This window comes from Haliotis cracherodii, unplaced genomic scaffold, assembly GCF_022045235.1.
Source record: "Haliotis cracherodii isolate W230 unplaced genomic scaffold, xgHalCrac1.p SCAF_3, whole genome shotgun sequence".
NCBI lineage: Eukaryota > Metazoa > Mollusca > Gastropoda > Lepetellida > Haliotidae > Haliotis > Haliotis cracherodii.
Genome location: NW_027266286.1, coordinates 30,836,770 through 30,855,698, shown reverse-complemented (window position 1 = coordinate 30,855,698; position 18,929 = coordinate 30,836,770). Strand labels below are relative to the sequence as shown.

Here is an 18,929-nt window from a genome sequence, read left to right as displayed (position 1 = left end):
CAGACTTTTTGTTTCATCCCAGCTACGGGCAGTTAAATATTGAATAAAGCTACTTCGTATGAATTCAAATAGATTTCCTCTTCATTGTTATAATATGTTAAAAGCCTTGGATGAAAAGGATAAATATTGTTTATGGGTGTCTGATATCAGGAATATTCTTTGTATGTCTGGTTTTTCTTTTGCATGGATATCTCAAGATGTTGGAAATGATAAATTATTTATCTTCATGCTTAAGCAAAGATTACTTGATATTCGCTAGATTGGCACTGTCAAATATCATCCTCAAGGTTTGTATGCCATTATACGAATATAAAATCATTACTTGTTCCTGAAAAATATGTGACTGAACTTCAGGATAGAACTTTGAGAAGATCTTTGTGTAAATTACGTATATCATTACATAATTTTAATGTTAATAATCCCAGAAAGAAAAATGTACAAGATAAAGAAAGTAGTTCATGCCGTTATTGTAATGAACGCTATGTTGAGGATGAGTTTCATGTACTTCTCATTTGTAAATATTATCAGTATCTTAGAAATAGATATCTCCCTATGATTTCAACTATGTACAAAGATGAACAGCTGATGAAAAATTTGTTGAACTCCCGCAATGCTAATACAATATCATCTCTGTCATATTCCTGAAGAAGATTTTTGAAATTAGACGTTTATATTATATGTAAACTTATTATTACCTACACGTGACTGTACAATGTTGATACCAATAAAAACACTTCTGTACTACAGGTCATATGGCTTAAAATATTGAATAAACTTCTGTCTGTTTGATACGGTGTTGTGCATTCTCCCAGTGACCTTACAGCCAGTGAAAGGCAAAAATAAAAATGTCAAAAATTTCTGAATATAAATGGCATCAATTCAGCGCTTGTCTGACGTGAAAACAAAGTTTCTCGAAGAAACATTGAATGGTTAATGGTTTGTGGGTTAACTTAATAACAAGTTCGTATTAGCCAAATGATGTTTATTGCTTGCTCAAGTCACGTTTGATGGACAAGGAATATCGTATTTTGTCTGCTTGGAAGGAGCATAAACTTTAATGCTCAAAAACATCCGTAAAATAATGGTTTCAATATGGCTTGAAAAATGAAGTTGATTCGACAGTAACTTGGGGTGGGGTTGGGGGAGGGGAGAGAGAGAGATTCATTTGGGTCGTGCAATGTTATGTATTGAGGGTGTATTGTTGTTTCCATGCAATTCCGGTTGATAGGGGGTGAATGTTTTTTGCATTCTGATTGGCTAAATTACATCAAAGTCCATCAAAGTGTGATGAGAAATAGGATCGATTTCTATTCCATGAAATACTGTGTCAAAGGTTTTCACGGTATGTTACACTCTCAAAAGCCATAACATAGTTGACACAGGATATCATCACCACATGATTAAAGTGTGTTCAAGTATTCAGTACCATATACACCTTTATTAAGAAACAGGGTTGGTTACATGTTCGCCAAATTCACTAGCCAGTTGGACATTGCGGACGTTCACCGACCTGTCCCCAACAGGCCTGTTCCCTGGTTTGGAGCTTGGTCACGGCGTACGCCATGTACTGACGGTAGGTGTCGGGGACAACTCTCAAGTGTCTCAGGCCGACCAGGGAGAGATTGTTCTTGCGGATGAAATCTCCAGCCCTGAACTTGCATCTGTAGCAAATATAAGTCATTAAATTATATAGTCATGGTACGCCGTACTATAGCGAAGGAACCCGATAACAGCGAGGGAACGCAATATATATAATATATTTACTATGACAGATAGACCCGTGAAGATCCAGGGAAGGAAAGGTCTTAAGCAACCCACGTGCGCCGTACGAGGTGACTATGTTTGTCGTAACAGGCGACTAACGGGATCGGGTGGTCAGGCTTGCTAACTTGGTTGATGCATGTCATTGTAGCCCAATTGCCTCGATCGATACTCATGATGTCAAACACTAGATTCGATTATTAACAGACCGCCGTCATATAGATGTACTATTGCTGAGTACGGCGTTAAACAACAAACAAACAAACTATGACACATAGGAGCTTCTGTACCGAGGCAGTCCTGTTGTATCCCCTTTATGCTAGGGGCTAGTGATCGAACAACCGACCTTCCGACCTCCGGGCAAACGCTCTATCCACTAGACCACGGAGACGATCAACAAGAACATGTAGTGAACTGGGATGTTTTGTACCTCCTGGGTATATATGGATGGCAGTCTGTTCCTCCGAAGGATCCAGCTCTTCTGGTTCTGATAGACGCCCTCTGCTCGAACAAGGCAAACAGGTAGAGTTGATTCAACGTTGACGTCATTGGCAGTAGCCAGTCATACACCTCGTCACCGGAAGTGATGTCAGTACCCCGGATGTTGACCACCATCCAATGGACGTAGGCGTTCTGTTCAGTTTGTCCCAGCTCCTCAGTGGGGTCGTACATCAACAGGGTGTACAGCTTGTCTGAAAACAGAAACATATCTCCAGATGTGAATATACTGAGGTATAAAATAAAATCCTAGACAAACTGAACATCCCTGCTTCCTGTGAATACAATCCGTCGATATTACAAGGCAACAAATGCCTTGATCAGTTTGATAAGAAAGCAAGCACATTAAAAACATCGGGCAAAAGAAAGTTCTACACTGATGTTTCATATTGGCTAATAATGAAATAAACAAAAAATCGTTATTCGATGGCGACTTATTTGATACAGGTATCATAGTAGTGTTTTGGACTTTAAGTTTGCAGTGCTTCAGCGACTGTTTTCAGCCTAGTAATGTTTATAACGTTTGTTCTGTGTTTGGTCACATCCAATTTGTTTTGTCCGGCAGCTTATTATATACACTGATTTTTTTGTTAGATTTCTTTGGTCACATTTTTATTGTACAAAACCTATCATAATATTCCAGACAACATCCCCGCCCCCACCGAATGGGAGGTGGTGTGAGTTCACTTACCTCTTAGTGTGACTGAGGGGGGTTGATCTCTGATCGCCAGGGGAACCAGACTGACTTGGGGGGAGTTCCGAGTCTCCACGGCGCCTAATAGGTCCATGTTGCGGTAATCTACAGTGACGTTTACTGGGCTGGAACAGAGAAATTCGTTATCTGCAACCCCAAGGCCGAAAACCTACATGATATTAAGACTAGCATTGCAAAAGGTAGGAAAGGATATTTCGCTATAGCACACTGTTACGCACGATGTGTACGTGAAAGCGGAGACATGAGAGTATCATCGTCTGTAAAACACTGTAACGCACGACGTGGACGGTATAGAGGGGACATGAGAGTATCATCGTCTGTAAAACACTGTTACGCACGACGTGGACGTTATAGCGGAGACATGAGGGTATCATCGTCTGTAAAACACTGTTACGCACGACGTGGACGTTATAGCGGAGATATGAGAGTATCATCGTCTGTAATATAATGTTACGCACGACGTGGACGTTATAGAGGGGACATGAGAGTACCATCGTCTGTAAAACACTGTTACACACGACGTGGACGTTATAGCGGAGACATGAGGGTATCATCGTCTGTAATATAATGTTACGCACGACGTGGACGTTATAGCGGAGACGTGAGGGTATCATCGTCTGTAATACACTGTTACGCACGACGTGGACGTTATAGCGGAGACGTGAGGGTATCATCGTCTGTAATATAATGTTACGCACGACGTGGACGTTATAGTGGGGACAGGACAGTATTATCATTTGTGATACACTGTAACTCACGGTGCGTACGTTATAGAGGGGACATGAGAGTATCATCGTCTGTAACATAATGTTTCACACGACGTGGACGTTATAGAGGGGACATAACAGTATCATCGTCTGTAATACACTGTTAGGCACGACGAGGACGTTATAGAGGGGACATAACAGTATCATCGTCTGTTATACAATGTTACGCACGACGTGGACGTTATAGTGGGGACATGACAGTATTATCATTTGTGATACACTGTAACTCACGGTGCGTACGTTATAGAGGGGACATGAGAGTATCATTGTCTGTAACATAATGTTTCACACGACGTGGACGTTATAGAGGGGACATAACAGTATCATCGTCTGTAATACACTGTTAGGCACGACGAGGACGTTATAGAGGGGACATAACAGTATCATCGTCTGTAATACACTGTTAGGCACGACGTGGACGTTATAGAGGGGACATAACAGTATCATCGTCTGTTATACACTGTTACGCACGACGTGGACGTTATAGTGGGGACATGACAGTATTATCATTTGTGATACACTGTAACTCACGGTGCATACGTTATAGAGGGGACATGAGAGTATCATCGTCTGTAACATAATGTTTCACACGACGTGGACGTTATAGAGGGGACATAACAGTATCATCGCCTGTAATACACTGTTAGGCACGACGAGGACGTTATAGAGGGGACATGAGAGTATCATCGTCTGTAATATACTGTTACGCACGACGAGGACGGTATAGAGGGGACATGAGAGTATCATCGTCTGTGATACACTGTTACGCACGACGTGGACGTTATAGAGGGAACATGAGAGTATCATCGTCTGTAATATACTGTTACACACGACGTGGACGGTATAGAGGGGACATGACAGTATCATCATCTGTAATATAATGTTACGCACGATGTGTACGTTATAGCGGAGACATGAGGGTATCACCGTCTGTAATATAATGTTAAGCACGACGTGGACGGTTTAGAGGGGACATGACAGTATCATCGTCTGTAATGCAATGTTACGCACGACGTGGACGTTATAGTGGGGACATGACAGTATTATCATTTGTAATACACTGTAACGCACGACGTGGACGTTATAGAGGGGACATGAGAGCATTATCGTCTGTAAAACACTGTAACGCACGACGTGGACGTTATAGAGGGGACATGAGAGTATCATCGTCTGTAAAACACTGTAACGCACGACGTGGACGTTATAGTGGGGACATGACAGTATTATCATTTGTGATACTCTGTAACTCACGGTTTGTACGTTATAGAGGGGACATGAGAGTATCATTGTCTGTAAAACACTGTAACGCACGACGTGGACGTTATAGAGGGGACATGAGAGTATCATCGTCTATAAAACACTGTTAGGCACGACGTGGACGTTATAGAGGGGACATGAGAGTATCATCGTCTGTAAAACACTGTAACGCACGACGTGGACGTTATAGAGGGGGCATGATAGTATCATCGTCTATAAAACACTGTAACGCACGACGTGGACGTTATAGAGAGGACATGAAAGAAAGAAGAAAGAAACGCATAGGTGTTTTGAGAATTCCAATTAGATTTTTTTTTCCAGCAATCGTCATCAAGACAATTCTTATGTTTGATTCCCGTTAATTATGTCATGTTTGTTGTGCATTGCGCGCAAACACATCTCAAAATGTTTTTTTTGTAAACGTTTATCAGCAAAAATGTAAAGGATGCAGGAAATTGCTTTCAGAAAAAGTTTTCAGCACAATGCACGTGCAAAGTGTTGGAAACAAGAGTAGAGACACTGACTATAAAAGACCGTACAAAATTCATCAGTTCATTACGAATTTTCTTGCGTGAACGGAGATCGAAAAATGCCAAGATTAACTGCAGCTGACCGAAATATCGCCATTGGCCGTTTGGAAGCAGGGGAGTCCCAGTCTGCCGTTGCGAGACACTTCAACGTTCACCAAAGCACCATATCTCGACTATGGGATCGATATACCCGCACTAATTCGACTCAAGATCATCCCAGAAGTGGAAGACCAAGAGTGACCACCCCTGCTCAGGATCGGTATATCCGGCTGCATAACCTTCGGAGTCGATTTGCAACAGCAACGGACACTGCAGGACAAGTGCCTGGTATGCGAAGAATTTCCGACCAAACCATCAGAAATCGTCTGGAGAAGTGGGAATTCGAGCGAGACGACCAAAAGTTGACCTGTCTTGCGACGTCTACACCGTCAACGACGTGTCCGGTGGTGCAACAGAGTACAGGCATGGAATTTCAGGAACTGGCGACGCGTTTGGTCCAGCGATGAGTCACGTTTTCTTCTTCAACTCCGGGATGGAAGACAACGTGTATACCGATGTCGACATGAACGTTTTGCGCCGAACTGCGTTCGACAGATGAACCGATTTGGTGGAGGGAGTGTCATGGTGTGGGTAGCCATATCCTTCACGGGTAGATCACAGTTAGTGGTTGTCCAGGGCAATCTATTCTTACAGCAAACCGATACATAGACCAAATTCTGCGTCCTCACCTCCTCCAAACTTTGAACCGCCAGAGGGAGTTGTTCCAACATGACAACGCTCGGCCCCACACAGCACGTGCAACAGTTAATGAGAACATCAATGTCCTTCCATGGCCGTCCAAATCACCTGATCTCAACCCGATTGAACATTTGTGGGACGAACTTGATCGACGCGTCCGTCAACGTCACCAGCGTCCCCACACACTGACACAACTCGCCAACGCCTTACAGGGGGAATGGCGAAGAATTCCCCACGAAAAAATCCGACGACTTGTGCAATCTGTGCCAAGGAGGTGTCGAGCAGTGACGGCTGCAAGAAGTGGTGTGACCATGTACTGACCATGACGCCCCTTGTGGCTACACATGTGCAGTGACTGAACTGAATTACTGAATTACTGAATGCTGACAATGACGACAATGCTTTTGTCGATCACTGTGTCCAATTTCATTTGATTGTGTTCATTTGATTGTGAGCGCACCCACCTTCTACAATATATTATACCTGACGATAGGGACGTTATAGCGGGGTCATATGAGCACCCACCTTTTCTGATACACTGTTCCGCACGATGTGTACGTTATAGCGGGGGCCGTGAAGCCGACGTCAATGGATACACTAAGATCAAGACACGCGGGAAGGGATGGGAGTCCACCTCTTTCCTGAATGTAGTTGCTCAACCCTAGATGATAAACATATTGTCAACATTTGATCATTTTATTTTTCAGTGAATTTGTTAAGAAATGTGAACCCATCTTTGATATGATAACACGAATGTATACCGCATGTGATAAAACGCTCGTATCATCTAATATCGGTAATATTTCATCTGCGTTACTAAACTTACAGAGAGGGGTTTTGCCTATTCCCAGCCCATATATCTCGAACCGCCTCCGTGGTCTAGTGGTAGAGCGTCCGCCCGGAGAGCGGAAGGTCCGGGGTTCGAATCCCGGCCGCGTCATACCAAAAGACGTTAAAAGATGGTACTTGTTGTTACCCTGTCTGGCGCTCGGCATTAAGGGGCTAAAACAAGGACTGGTCGGCTCGGAGTCAGTATACTGTGTCTGAGTGGGGTATTCATGTTAAACTGCGGCATGGTATCTCAGTGTGCTAGCACTATAAATCGGCATCAGTCCGGACTAGTACAAGCAGCCACACAAACACACACGTACATGCATGTCGCTATATAAGTGCAATAATCTTGGACGCGACGTTAAACCCAATTTCACATCACCTCACCATATATCTCGACAGTGTTATTAGTGCCTTGTGTGTGAAGTTAACAAATCAATTTATCATACCTCCATGTCAGAATGATGAGATCTGATTGGTTCACGTTATCTTGATAAAATACTATGTATACAGCTTGGGAGGAAAATAAATACATCCCTCGGGAAAATACATCCCTTATACCCCGCCACAGAGAAGACAGGCTGCACTTGGATTTCTGAGAGGAAGAATAAATCCCTTATAACTCGCGCCCCACCAAAGAGCCGCACACTTTTTCCGAGTCGATGAAAGTCACATGGCATAGCCCAAATTAACATCAGCTCAACCGAACAGCAGTTTTCAATCAATTTTGAATTTGTTTTAATTCTTTAATATTGCTAAATATGTGGAATCTTGTTAAAATAACTTAGTAAAAAAGACATAGGCTTAAAATTGGGAACAACATTCAGCAACATATGTTTACAGAGATTGTCTGAAAGGCGAATGTCGTTTTGGAAAAATAAGCTCTTCCTCAAGCTCTTTTAATGGCCTTTAGAAGTGAAACACATAAGGTGTAGTATTTAAGGATGTCAACGTCTTTATAATGAGAAACACAACCATTGCTAATCACCTATCACCTCCAGTTAACCGTTGGCTTCCTTTGTTAAGTTTCCACGTTTGTTACATTACTCATTTTGTCGTTGATACAGGTACAGATATAAGTTCTCTGCCTCATAGCATTTATTCACTTGATGGAGGAGTAACTATATACTCCGAAACGTTGTGTTCCTCATGATAAAGAAGTTGATATCCATAAATTCTGTCCCATTAGTACTTCGTCTTTTAAATGTTGGCATTTCCCAGCTGACAACGTTGCTTGCTAATTAAAAGCATTAAAGCATAATCTTTTAGTACTGACCCATGCAATTCATACTACTGTTGTCTGACGCCTGCTGAAGAGCTACTGGCCCCTCATGGTGGGCTGCAGATTTCAGATAACTTCCCACACTGCGGGTATCATTCCATAATGCAACGATACAATTAAACACACTAGAATATTTACCTTTTACAATTTGGAGTAATTATGACCATAATTTAACCTATTTAACGGTAGATGTTTGTACAACTTACACTGTCCATAATACGCTGGACATCTGTTCAGAAAACCAACTGAGCGGAGGAAGACAGCGGCGTACTCATCCGTTGTAGTCATGGCCACGTTGATGCCATACGACTGCGCTGAAACCAAGGATAAAGAGTAAGTACTCCAGTAGCCTTTACGAAGTCAGGCTTGGTGCACAATAGAGAATGTGTCCTGGGCAGGAAGAGATTTGAACTAATGAGTATGCACTCACATTTTATCATTCACTTTGGGTATTGACAGTTTTCCTTTTAAGCATGGATTTCTGGGTATTGGATTATTTTTAAACCAATGAGTGACCCTTTGTAAACAAAACAGTGCTTAAAAATCTGTTTCGGGTGACTTCTAATTTGCACCTGTCCATGTGATGAAAAGGTGTGCCACATGTCGTATGTGCACTGATACATGTTTACGTTCAATAAAGCGAGACCTAGCACTCTTTTACACGTGATCGTGATGACTGTATTCGGTCAGTAAGCCCAGATCTGTGAAGACATGCAGGCACGCAAGCTGAAAAGGCTACAGGGGGTAAAACCTCGTACAGCGTTGTCATATTTGTCGGGGTTTATTGTCATTCGTATTTGTACGAAAACAACTCAAAATTAGGTTGCTTAATACAGTTTATCTGGAGTGAGTATTGTTTTACCACGCTTTTAGCAACATTACAGCAATGTCACGGAGAAGATCTTCAGAATCGGGTTCAAACATTGTAGCTCTGTGGGGCATCGAACCCGGGATTACGATGTGATGAGCGAAATTTTGAACCATCAAGCGATATGGGCGGGGGAGTGAGTAATCATATTTATTGCTGCTTCAAATAAATACTTACGTTTTCTCCCGAGAAAATATTAATACAACCTTCACATATGAGGCGAAAGTCTTTAAGTTACGTGTGCAAAATATATTTCTTCCACTCCTGCTTTGAAAATAAGCATCTCATGTTTGGAGAATAAAAAATAAATTGTCACTGTATCCAAACAAATTCAGTAAATAACAGTATTCGATTCATACGAAGTTAACTGTAAAATCACCCATCTTTGTGTATCAAATGATGACAAGGGACTGTGGCATATGATGAAAGATTCAGCTCAATCAGATCGTCATATTTAAAATGATACAAATGAAGAATAAAGAGTAAATAATCTTAGTAAATAAAGTGTAGTTCTTACTTGAGAGCCCAAGTAAATAATCTTAGTAAATAAAGTGTAGTTCTTACTTGAGAGCCCAAGTAAATAATCTTAGTAAATAAAGTGTAGTTCTTACTTGAGAGCCCAAGTAAATAATCTTAGTAAATAAAGTGTAGTTCTTACTTGAGAGCCCAAGTAAAAAATCTTAGTAAATAAAGTGTAGTTCTTACTTGAGAGCCCAAGTTGCGAGACAAGGTCCTCAATGTAGATCTCGTTCCGGGCGCTGGGGATCAATGAGACGTCCAGTGACCTCTGTTGTTTAAACACGAGCCACAAGTAAGGGTTGACCCGATCAAAAGGGTTTCCAGGGCCAATGTAGGGAAATATAGTCTGGAAGGAAGGAGATATCTACGTTATCATTAAAGAAGGTCATCGTGCGATGGCAAAGGCCGAAGACCTAAAGTAACATGTGACCTTAATATGACAAAAAGGGAATTCCACTGTGACGTATTAAGGTTTTTCTACGCACATATTCTAATTATTGGAACACTTAATGGATACCTTTAATGCTAGTTATGTGTGTTTTAATGACCTGGTCAAAGCGAAAACGCCTTCAGAAAAATTAATGTTTGGAGTTGTGAGAGCGAGTGAGTATTGTAAGATGCCGCACGCTGTCTGCTGTACCCAGTGGTTGATGGCATCAACAAGGGTCAACGCTATGGGGCAGGAACATACATTTGTTATAGGTCACCCCTCTGAGCCCCGCTTCACGAAGCAATCGTATTGTAAGCTTATGTTAAGGGTGTATGGTATGATAGTGACGACTGCCTCAAGGATACGATCGTTTAGTGGAACAGGACCCTGTACTTTCATTTGTAGGCTCTAAATACAAGTGATGGACGACTTATTCTGCCCTTGGATGTCTGAAAAAGAGCAGCACTTTCCCTTTACTTTGTTCAGTTTGTGAATTTTCCATCTTCCCGAGGCAAGAGAGTTAACTGACTTTAAAAGTCCAGTTTCCTCCATTGCCGAACTAGGCTGGAATTCCTGGGCTCGATCGTAGCGCCACCAGTGGCTATTACCAGTTATGTCCCTTCTAAGCCTCTCCTATGGACCAATCAGATTCCACCTCTCGTATCACTTGCGTTTGCTTCACACAAAATGGTGGCGCCCGGTCAGGATGATCTGATCGATAATCAAGATCTATATCGTGATAAAACGGGTCTTACATCGCGAAATGCATCAAATCACGTGAGCACCTTGATTAAAAACATGAAAAGATTTGGAAAATATATGCTTACAACGAGTTGGCGGTGCACATGCTTTGTAAATCCTGCAATCGACCGAATGCTGCACGACAGTTTACGAACCGGATTTCGATTTCGGTGCGCGATTTCGATTGGACTATGCATAGACTCGTTAGTCCAGCATTTATTTAAAAAAGAAATAAGTTAAACGTGTTAAAATCAAACCGCATGTTATGTTTGGGCGAAACCATATGATGGATTCTGGGCTTTTAGTGAAGTATATACACTGCCGGGCACAGAAAGTATACACCCATGTTTGATGGTGACTAAATATGAGTTTGCAGTGTTTCGGCAACTTTTTGTCAGCCAAGTATCGTTTTGATAACATTTGAAATTTTTGGGTGAAATCCAATTTTCAAGTGTATGTACATGTACTTTCTTTTGCCTGGCAGTTTATTTTGTATAGAGTGAATGAATTATGTTTAACGCCGCTTTTAACAGTATTCCATTTATATCACGGCGTGTCAGCTTAATGTAGGAGGAAAACCCGAAATGATGCAGGTTTCATACGTTTACCACTTCGGCGAACCCCACGAGTACGGGGATGGTGCAAACCTAGAAACATGATCGGGGCAAACCGGGATTTGATCCCACAATCAAAAGGTTCCTGTCGTATCCAAGGGACACCACTCTGAACAGCGCCTTAGACGACTGGGCGACCCATGGCCCCGATCTGGTATTGAGGAAACGTCACCCACGTCTCCATTCTGTAGTCTGCCGCCGGCGACGTTGACGTAGAGCGCATGCATGAAGAACGGACCGGGGTCATACATCATGACAGTGTAGAGGGCGCTCTGCTCCGCTGGCCACGTCACTTCCGGCTCCTCGCGCAGGTCGAATGGGGAATACACGGAGTTGCAGAGGGGGTTGATGCAGAAATTTTCTTGGCTTGTCAAAGGTGCTTTCACTATCCTCCCACAGCCAGGATATGTATCTGGTGTTCAACAAAGACACGCGTGTTCTTATGATGAAAGATGAAATATGAAACGTCATATGAAAGAATGTGAAAGAGCCATTACGTAACACATTACTCTCACAATGATTTGCATATTTCATATTACATATTTATCAGAAGGTGAACTATAACATAAAATGAATTATTGGCATCACTACATCGATGTTATTATTTTAAAAAGAACTTCTGATTTTGTAATATAGTAAAATACATTTTAAGATACTAAAACATTATTCAGATATAAATTCATTTGTTGATGTCTTAAAATCGAATTTGTTATATCAATAAATGAATTATTGATATAAAATAACTAAAAATGAGTAAAACGGCGTCTCATATGTGAATGAATGAGTATAGGAGAAGGGAAGGAGGGGTGTACTCACGGTCAGATCCATCTGCTAAAAATAAAATAAATCACATACAAATATGTGTAAAGGGTAGTGTGATCTAACACTATGGGAGCACGAAAAAACGAAATAAAAAATGAATAAAAAATAAAAGTGCTTTCCTAAACTAGCGCTTGCAATGAAATGCGCCGCCGCAGGCTATATTTAGTAAACACATATTCAAAAATTGCAACACCGCTGGGCGTATTCAATAACATTGCGTGTAGAGATGATAGATCACTGGGAGGAGCTTATGCTCACTCGATGACCCCTGACGTCACAGGGCATTGTTGCGCCGATGTGACTGGCAACACAATACCACAAATTACATCATAGGGTATTGTCACGTGTTTGAAAAGTTTGTGGTACTGTATTCTAAAGGAATACACTATGTTTTATGCAGAGTATTAGCCTTGACTCTAAATAGGCCCCTGTGTGTCCCTCAATGTTAGCACCTGCCACTATGATACATACAAGAACACACTGTCTTACTCACTCTATTACCATCTTAACAAAGCAGTAGCTATAACTAAGATCTGATTTTAATGAGATTGTGTCTTACTCTGCCTCACACAGTCAACTGTTGTCCCTAATCGTATCACGAAATGTCTAAACAAATCATTTTCTCAAAATATGTTATTCAAATTACAAAATTGTGTTTCTTTCTTCATGAATAAGTAAAATGAAAGGGAAAAACGCCATCATAGTTTAAGTGTCGTTTACCTGGAGTGAGTGAGTGAGTGAGGATTTACGCCGCTTTTAGTAATAATTCCTGCAGTATCACGGCGGGGGACATCATAAATAGGCTTCACACATTGTACCCATGTGAGGAATCAAACCCGGTTGACGAGCGAACACATTAACCACAAGGCTACCCCACCGCTTCTCGCTTACCTGGAAGTGTATTAGGGTACCTGACGTTGATGACGAAGGCTAGACCGCTGGGGTCGGTGGCGCCATCTCCCATCAGTCGAGTGAGGATGGAGGTTCTGGATGGTTCACGATTACTACTACACAAGAGGCCCACGTTGCCAGGTGGGCAGTCCGTCGTGTACCGCGTCCCAAACCAGTAGGCCGAGGTGTTGGTGAGGAGGGACCTCATACCCGCCACACACGCCGTCTGGGCGGTAACATCTGCAGGGCGTTGGATTAAAAAGAAGAATATTAGAGATGACATCACAACTACTTTTATAATTTAGTTTTACAGCTATTCATGCGATAAACCCGTTCAAAGACCTTCAAATAACTTCACACTAACAATATGGCATCTCCCCGAGGCAACGGAGTTAACTAATTATAAAAGTCCAGTTTCCACCCTTGCCGAACTATAGACTGGAATTATGAGTTATATTTTGGCTGGACTAATTAGTCTATGCATAGGCCAATCAAAATCGCGTAACGAAATCAACATCCGGTTCGTAAACTATCGTGCAGATTTCGATCGATTGCAGGATTTGCAATGTACGTGTACAAGCAACTTCGCCTTCAACATATATTTAATCAAGGTGCTCACGTGATTTGATGCACTTCGCGAAGTGAGACCCGTTTCATTAGAATATAGATCTTGATTATCGATCAGATCGTTTGCTCGGCGCCGCCATTTTGTTTGAAGCAAATAAAATTGACATCAGAGGTAAAATCTGATTGGTCAATAGGAGGGACATAGTTCGTTATAGCCAGTGGTTGCGCAACGATTGAGCCCAGAAATTCCCGTCGACTTCGGTAAGGGTAGAAACTGGGCTTTTAGAATCAGTTAACTCCCTTGCTTCGGGAAGATGACAATACGAAGAAAGTTGCAGGATATAACAGTGCACCATGATCGGATCGAATGAGCAAATATCATTGGTCCACATTCTTATGGTGGGTCTCTCTTTACCAATCACCCTGAAAAGATTGTGTTTTATTCATGCACACGAAAGAAATAACAGCAACAACAACTCAAAACAACTGTCTCGCGGTATCAACTATACGAAGGTATTTCCGGAATAAAACATTTACATTTTTGTAAATTGACATTAAAACGCCTGCCTTAATTACTTATACATGCACGTATAAGGATGATCAGCTATTCAAATGCTTAAAGTGGTGTTGCTCGAACGAATGAACATGTTACCTTTCTCGGATTATTTTTAATTTGTTTGTTGCTGGTTAAACTGAAAAGACATGTAGACTCACCCGATGCACGGCTTTTATGTACAGTAATCTTGGTGCACGGTCTCTCAAATATGTTAGTCTCAGCCGAGCTCCTTGCAGAACAAACTTAAAATGTCCGAGTCACGCTGAATGACTCATGCGCAGGTGTTGCGCAAAGTTTGTTGAACTTCAGTTGTTATAAAAGAAAATATTCCTCAGTAATTACGTTTCTTTAAACTCAGTCACATGTGTGCTCAAAGGCCCTAACACATTCCTTACAACGAAAGTAACTGTGTAGCGCACGCGCAAAGGGAGCGTCGATAAAGACTAGGCTCTGTCTATAAGAAAACGAATAAAACCTATCGTACCAATCCTGATGTGTATTTACGTTTTAATACATACGACAGCGACACTTCAAGAGATCAGTTTCACATGGCATTTCAACAACATATGCATGAAGAAGATTATATTTTCACAGTGTTTCATTCAAGTGCTAGATGTCTAAGACCCGCATCACTTCGAACTGTCCTCCCACATCAAGATGAAACGCTGTGATATATGACTGACTGATATATGGGTTAAACCAGACTCTCATACTCTAGGCTAACTGATTTTCCCCAGATCCAGGTATAAGGTTCGATTCCCCGCATACACGAGTTGTGTTACTATGAACTACGTTATGAGTGATCACTGGACCCGGGAAGATCCTGGTTAGAATAAGTCTCCAGCAACCCATGCTTGTCAGAAGAGGAGACTATGCTTGTCTTAAGATTGTCAAACCGAACCAACTCATCCATGCACTCACTCACTCACTCACTCATCCACTTACGCACTCGACTCCAATCCTCACCACAGATACAGCAAATTATTATGCATGTGTTAATCCATGTAAACGAAACCCCAAAATCCCATTCTCGATTACCAAGTGTACGTTATCTTCAATAAAGCCCCTGGACTTCTGTGACGTCACCATATATCTTTCACACGATATCTCTATCAGTAATTTCATTGGACGGCTTTTCGCGATTGACACAGAAACATCGGCAAAGTGGTGAGGAAAAGGTCGTCAAGGTCCGTTTGGCATGGTGTTTGACGTGTTGTTTGTCATGGTGTTTGGCGCGTTGTTTGACATGGTGTTTGACGCGTTGTTCGGCATGGTGTTTGACGTGTTGTTTGTCATGGTGTTTGACGTGTTGTTTGTTATGGTGTTTGACGTGTTGTTTGACCTGTTGTTTGGCGTGTTGTTCGGCATGGTGTTTGACGTGTTGTTTGGCGTGTTGTTCGGCATGGTGTTTGACGTGTTGTTTGGCGTGTTGTTCGGCATGGTGTTTGACGTATCGTTTGGCATGGTGTTTGACGTGTTTGGAACCTGAGGACATGGAGGAAGATGCACTGGTTGGATGAGAGCAGGTTCTTGTGTGTCTCAGACGGTGTAGTCGGGTCTGGGGCAAAGAAACACAGCCGACACCCATGGACATTCGTCCCATAATCCCCTTTGGAGGATATGGGGTTGGGCGTGTGGGCTGTCCTATGATTGATAGGTGATAGGTTCCGCCGTCAAATCCTGGATCCAAACCCATGTAACCACCCTCTGGCTACCAGACCCGTCTCCATGAATGACAACGCAAGACCACACAGCTCTCGACGGTTAACAGAGTTACTCAAGTAGAAAGCCATCTTCCCTTGGCGAGAGAGTTAACTGACTATAAAAGTCCAGTTTCCACCCTTGCCGAACTAGGCTGATATTATAGAGTTACATTTTGGCTGGACTAACGACTCTATGCATAGTCCAATCAAAATCGCGCACCGAAATCGAAATCCGGTTCATGTACTGTCGTGCAGATTTCGGACGATTGCAGGATTTGCTAAGCATGTGCACCGCCAACTCGTTGTCAGCAGATATTTTCCAAATCTTTTCATGTTTTTAATCAAGGTGCTCACGTGATTTGATGCATTTCGCAATGTGAGACGTGTTTTATCACAACATAGATCTTGATTATCGATCAGATCGTCCTGACCGGGCGCCACCATTTTGTGTGAAGCAAACGCAAGTGATACGAGAGGTGGCATCTGATTGGTCCATAGGAGAGGCTTAGTAGGGACATAACTGTTAATAGCCACTGGTGGCGCTACGACCGAGCCCAGTAATTCCAGCATAGTTCGACAAGGGTGGAAACTGGACTTTTAAAGTCAGTTAACTCTCATGCCTCGTCAAGACTGTAGAAAGCCTTCACGACAATCCTTTGGCCCGTCAAAAGTCCAGACCTGAAACATTTCGGACATCATAGGGCGGAAGCAGGACCCACCAGTAGACAATCTACTGGAACTGGCACAAGCGTTGCAACCCTAGCATCTGACGTCTCACTTAAGTAGAAAATCTGCGATCTATCCTGATTAGCTGGGCCGTGTTACTAATGGAAAACAGTTGCAATCAACACACTCATCCAATTGGAGAATAGCCGATAAAACTTACATGATGCGGCCGTCAACAGCAGACCCAGCAGCGCGGGTACATACACCATGGTCGTCTCTTGATGGGAGTCAGTCTCATTAAAATCAGATCTACCGCTACCGCTACACATAGATCTGAGGACATCCCATTACAGGTCACGTCAGAACGACCTTTCATTCGACCTATCAGAGTGTCGTTTAACAGATCGGGTACGTGACAGTTGGAATGTGTTTTCTAATCATGCAATCTCGAAAAGGTTAAAACGGGGTATTCTGAACGACACTTACGGGCTGAACGACTGATACCGTCGAAATCATCATCTATCTCTCGCTTCAGTAGGATAAAAATTTCAAACGAAAGAGACTTTCCATATGCCGTGGAAAGTACAGACATACAATCTCGGCCATCTATTAGTTACGTTTCCAGTTTTGGAATTGAGAACTTATTATATTTTGAAGCGTAGTCTGGAATGGTCGACAGTTTGAAACTCGTGCTGATGTCAACGTCTTGTTAGTCCTTTCATTGGTTGGTCAAAGTGCGCGAAAAGTCGTTCTGACGTGACCTGTCATGAGATTCCCTCAGATCTTTGTTCAGCCGTGGTCAGATGACAATGCAAACTGCCTGGGGGAAGTAAATATACCCTACTAATATAGTAATATCCAGTGACAATTGTTGCGCCAGTGAAATCCACGCCCATGCATAAGCGTCAAGACTGTCGCTTCGAAGAAGTGCTGTTTTTGTTTGATGTACTCTTCAAAAAAAGAAACTTGTCATAGATGTAAAACCACTTTTTGCCAAATATCTAAAATAATTACATTATATGAGAACAAAATAAGTCAAACAGAAAGATTTTGTGTCTATAATTCGCGAAAACACATGCAAAGCACATAAACGTAGCGTTTGGGTATCAATTTTACAGCTTCATCCAAACGCAACCGCCTGTAAAAAACGTGCAGCACAGGATCCTGCATTTAGGCATGCAGCCCCCCCCCCTGCTGAATGGGTATAAAAATCCACATCAACGGCTGTTCATACAGTCCTTATAACGGCATTAGAGGCGGTGACAAGACTGAATGCAGCTCAACGGAACAACGCCATTGGGAGATTACAAGCTTGAGCAACTCAGCAAGAAGTGGCCAGGCACTTTGGCGTATCCAGGCAGACAATCTCCGCACTGTGGACCCGATACAACAACACCAACAGAGTTGACGACAGACCAAGGTCAGGAAGACCAAGGGTGACAACCCAAGCACAAGATCAATACATCCGTCAATACCACAGCCACGTCTACAACCACACAGATCCCTGGGGTACGCAAAATATCAGATCAAACGGTACGCAACAGACTGAGGGAGCCTGGACTTTTTGCACGAAGACCTGTTCGACGTCATGTATTGACCCCACGTTATCTGGCGGACCGTCTGCTTTGGTGCCAACAGAGGGTTAGATGGGCACGTGCAAGGTGGAGAAATGTACTGTTTACTGACGAGTCCCGTTTCCTACTCACACGTGCTGATGGGCGCGCACGTGTCTACAGACACATACAGACATGTCGGGGTGAACGTTACGCCCCCAACTGTGTGCAGCAGGTTGTCCCATTTGGCGCCGGGAGTGTCATGGTATTGGCCGGATTTCATCACGGTGGTAGGACGCCTCTCGTGCATGTGGCAGGTGCATTGACAGGTGTGCGTTACAGAGACTTGATCCTACAGCCTTACGTTCTTCCTCATGTCAACGTTCATTGCGGACAGTTCCAGCAGGAAAACGCTCGACCGCATAGTGCACGTGTTTGTCAGGACTTCTTACAGCACAACAACATCCAGACATTACCTTGGCCAGCCCGGTCACCAGATTTGTGAGACGAGTTGGATCGACGCGTCCGCAGAAGGAATCCACCGCCCCAAACACTTCCGGTGCTTCTTGATGCACTTCTGCAAGAATGGCAGCACATCCAACAGCGTGTTATTGACAACT

General features: G+C 42.8%; 1 protein-coding gene across 1 annotated transcript; it reads right to left on the bottom strand.

The window, feature by feature from the left end:
- Window positions 1-1,477: 1,477 nt before the first annotated feature.
- LOC139475825 (uncharacterized) lies at window positions 1,478-17,025 on the bottom strand. Its single transcript, XM_071259028.1, has 10 exons — window positions 16,977-17,025; window positions 13,265-13,504; window positions 12,368-12,382; window positions 11,728-11,963; window positions 9,953-10,112; window positions 8,586-8,693; window positions 6,792-6,927; window positions 2,951-3,078; window positions 2,192-2,453; window positions 1,478-1,661 (listed from the first exon to the last, which is right to left on the bottom strand). The coding sequence occupies exons 1-10, from the start codon at window positions 17,023-17,025 to the stop codon at window positions 1,478-1,480; spliced, it is 1,518 nt and encodes a 505-aa protein (XP_071115129.1).
- Window positions 17,026-18,929: the final 1,904 nt, after the last annotated feature.

Coding starts and splice junctions, on each gene's coding strand:
- LOC139475825 (XM_071259028.1), bottom strand. CDS start 17,025: ATGGTGTATGTACCCGCGCTGCTGGGTCTGCTGTTGACGGCCGCATCA. Junction 3,079..6,791: donor GGAACAGTGTATCAGAAAAG/GTGGGTGCTCAT, acceptor TCTCTGTTCCAG/CCCAGTAAACGTCACTGTAG. Junction 1,662..2,191: donor CATCCATATATACCCAGGAG/GTACAAAACATC, acceptor TATTTGCTACAG/ATGCAAGTTCAGGGCTGGAG.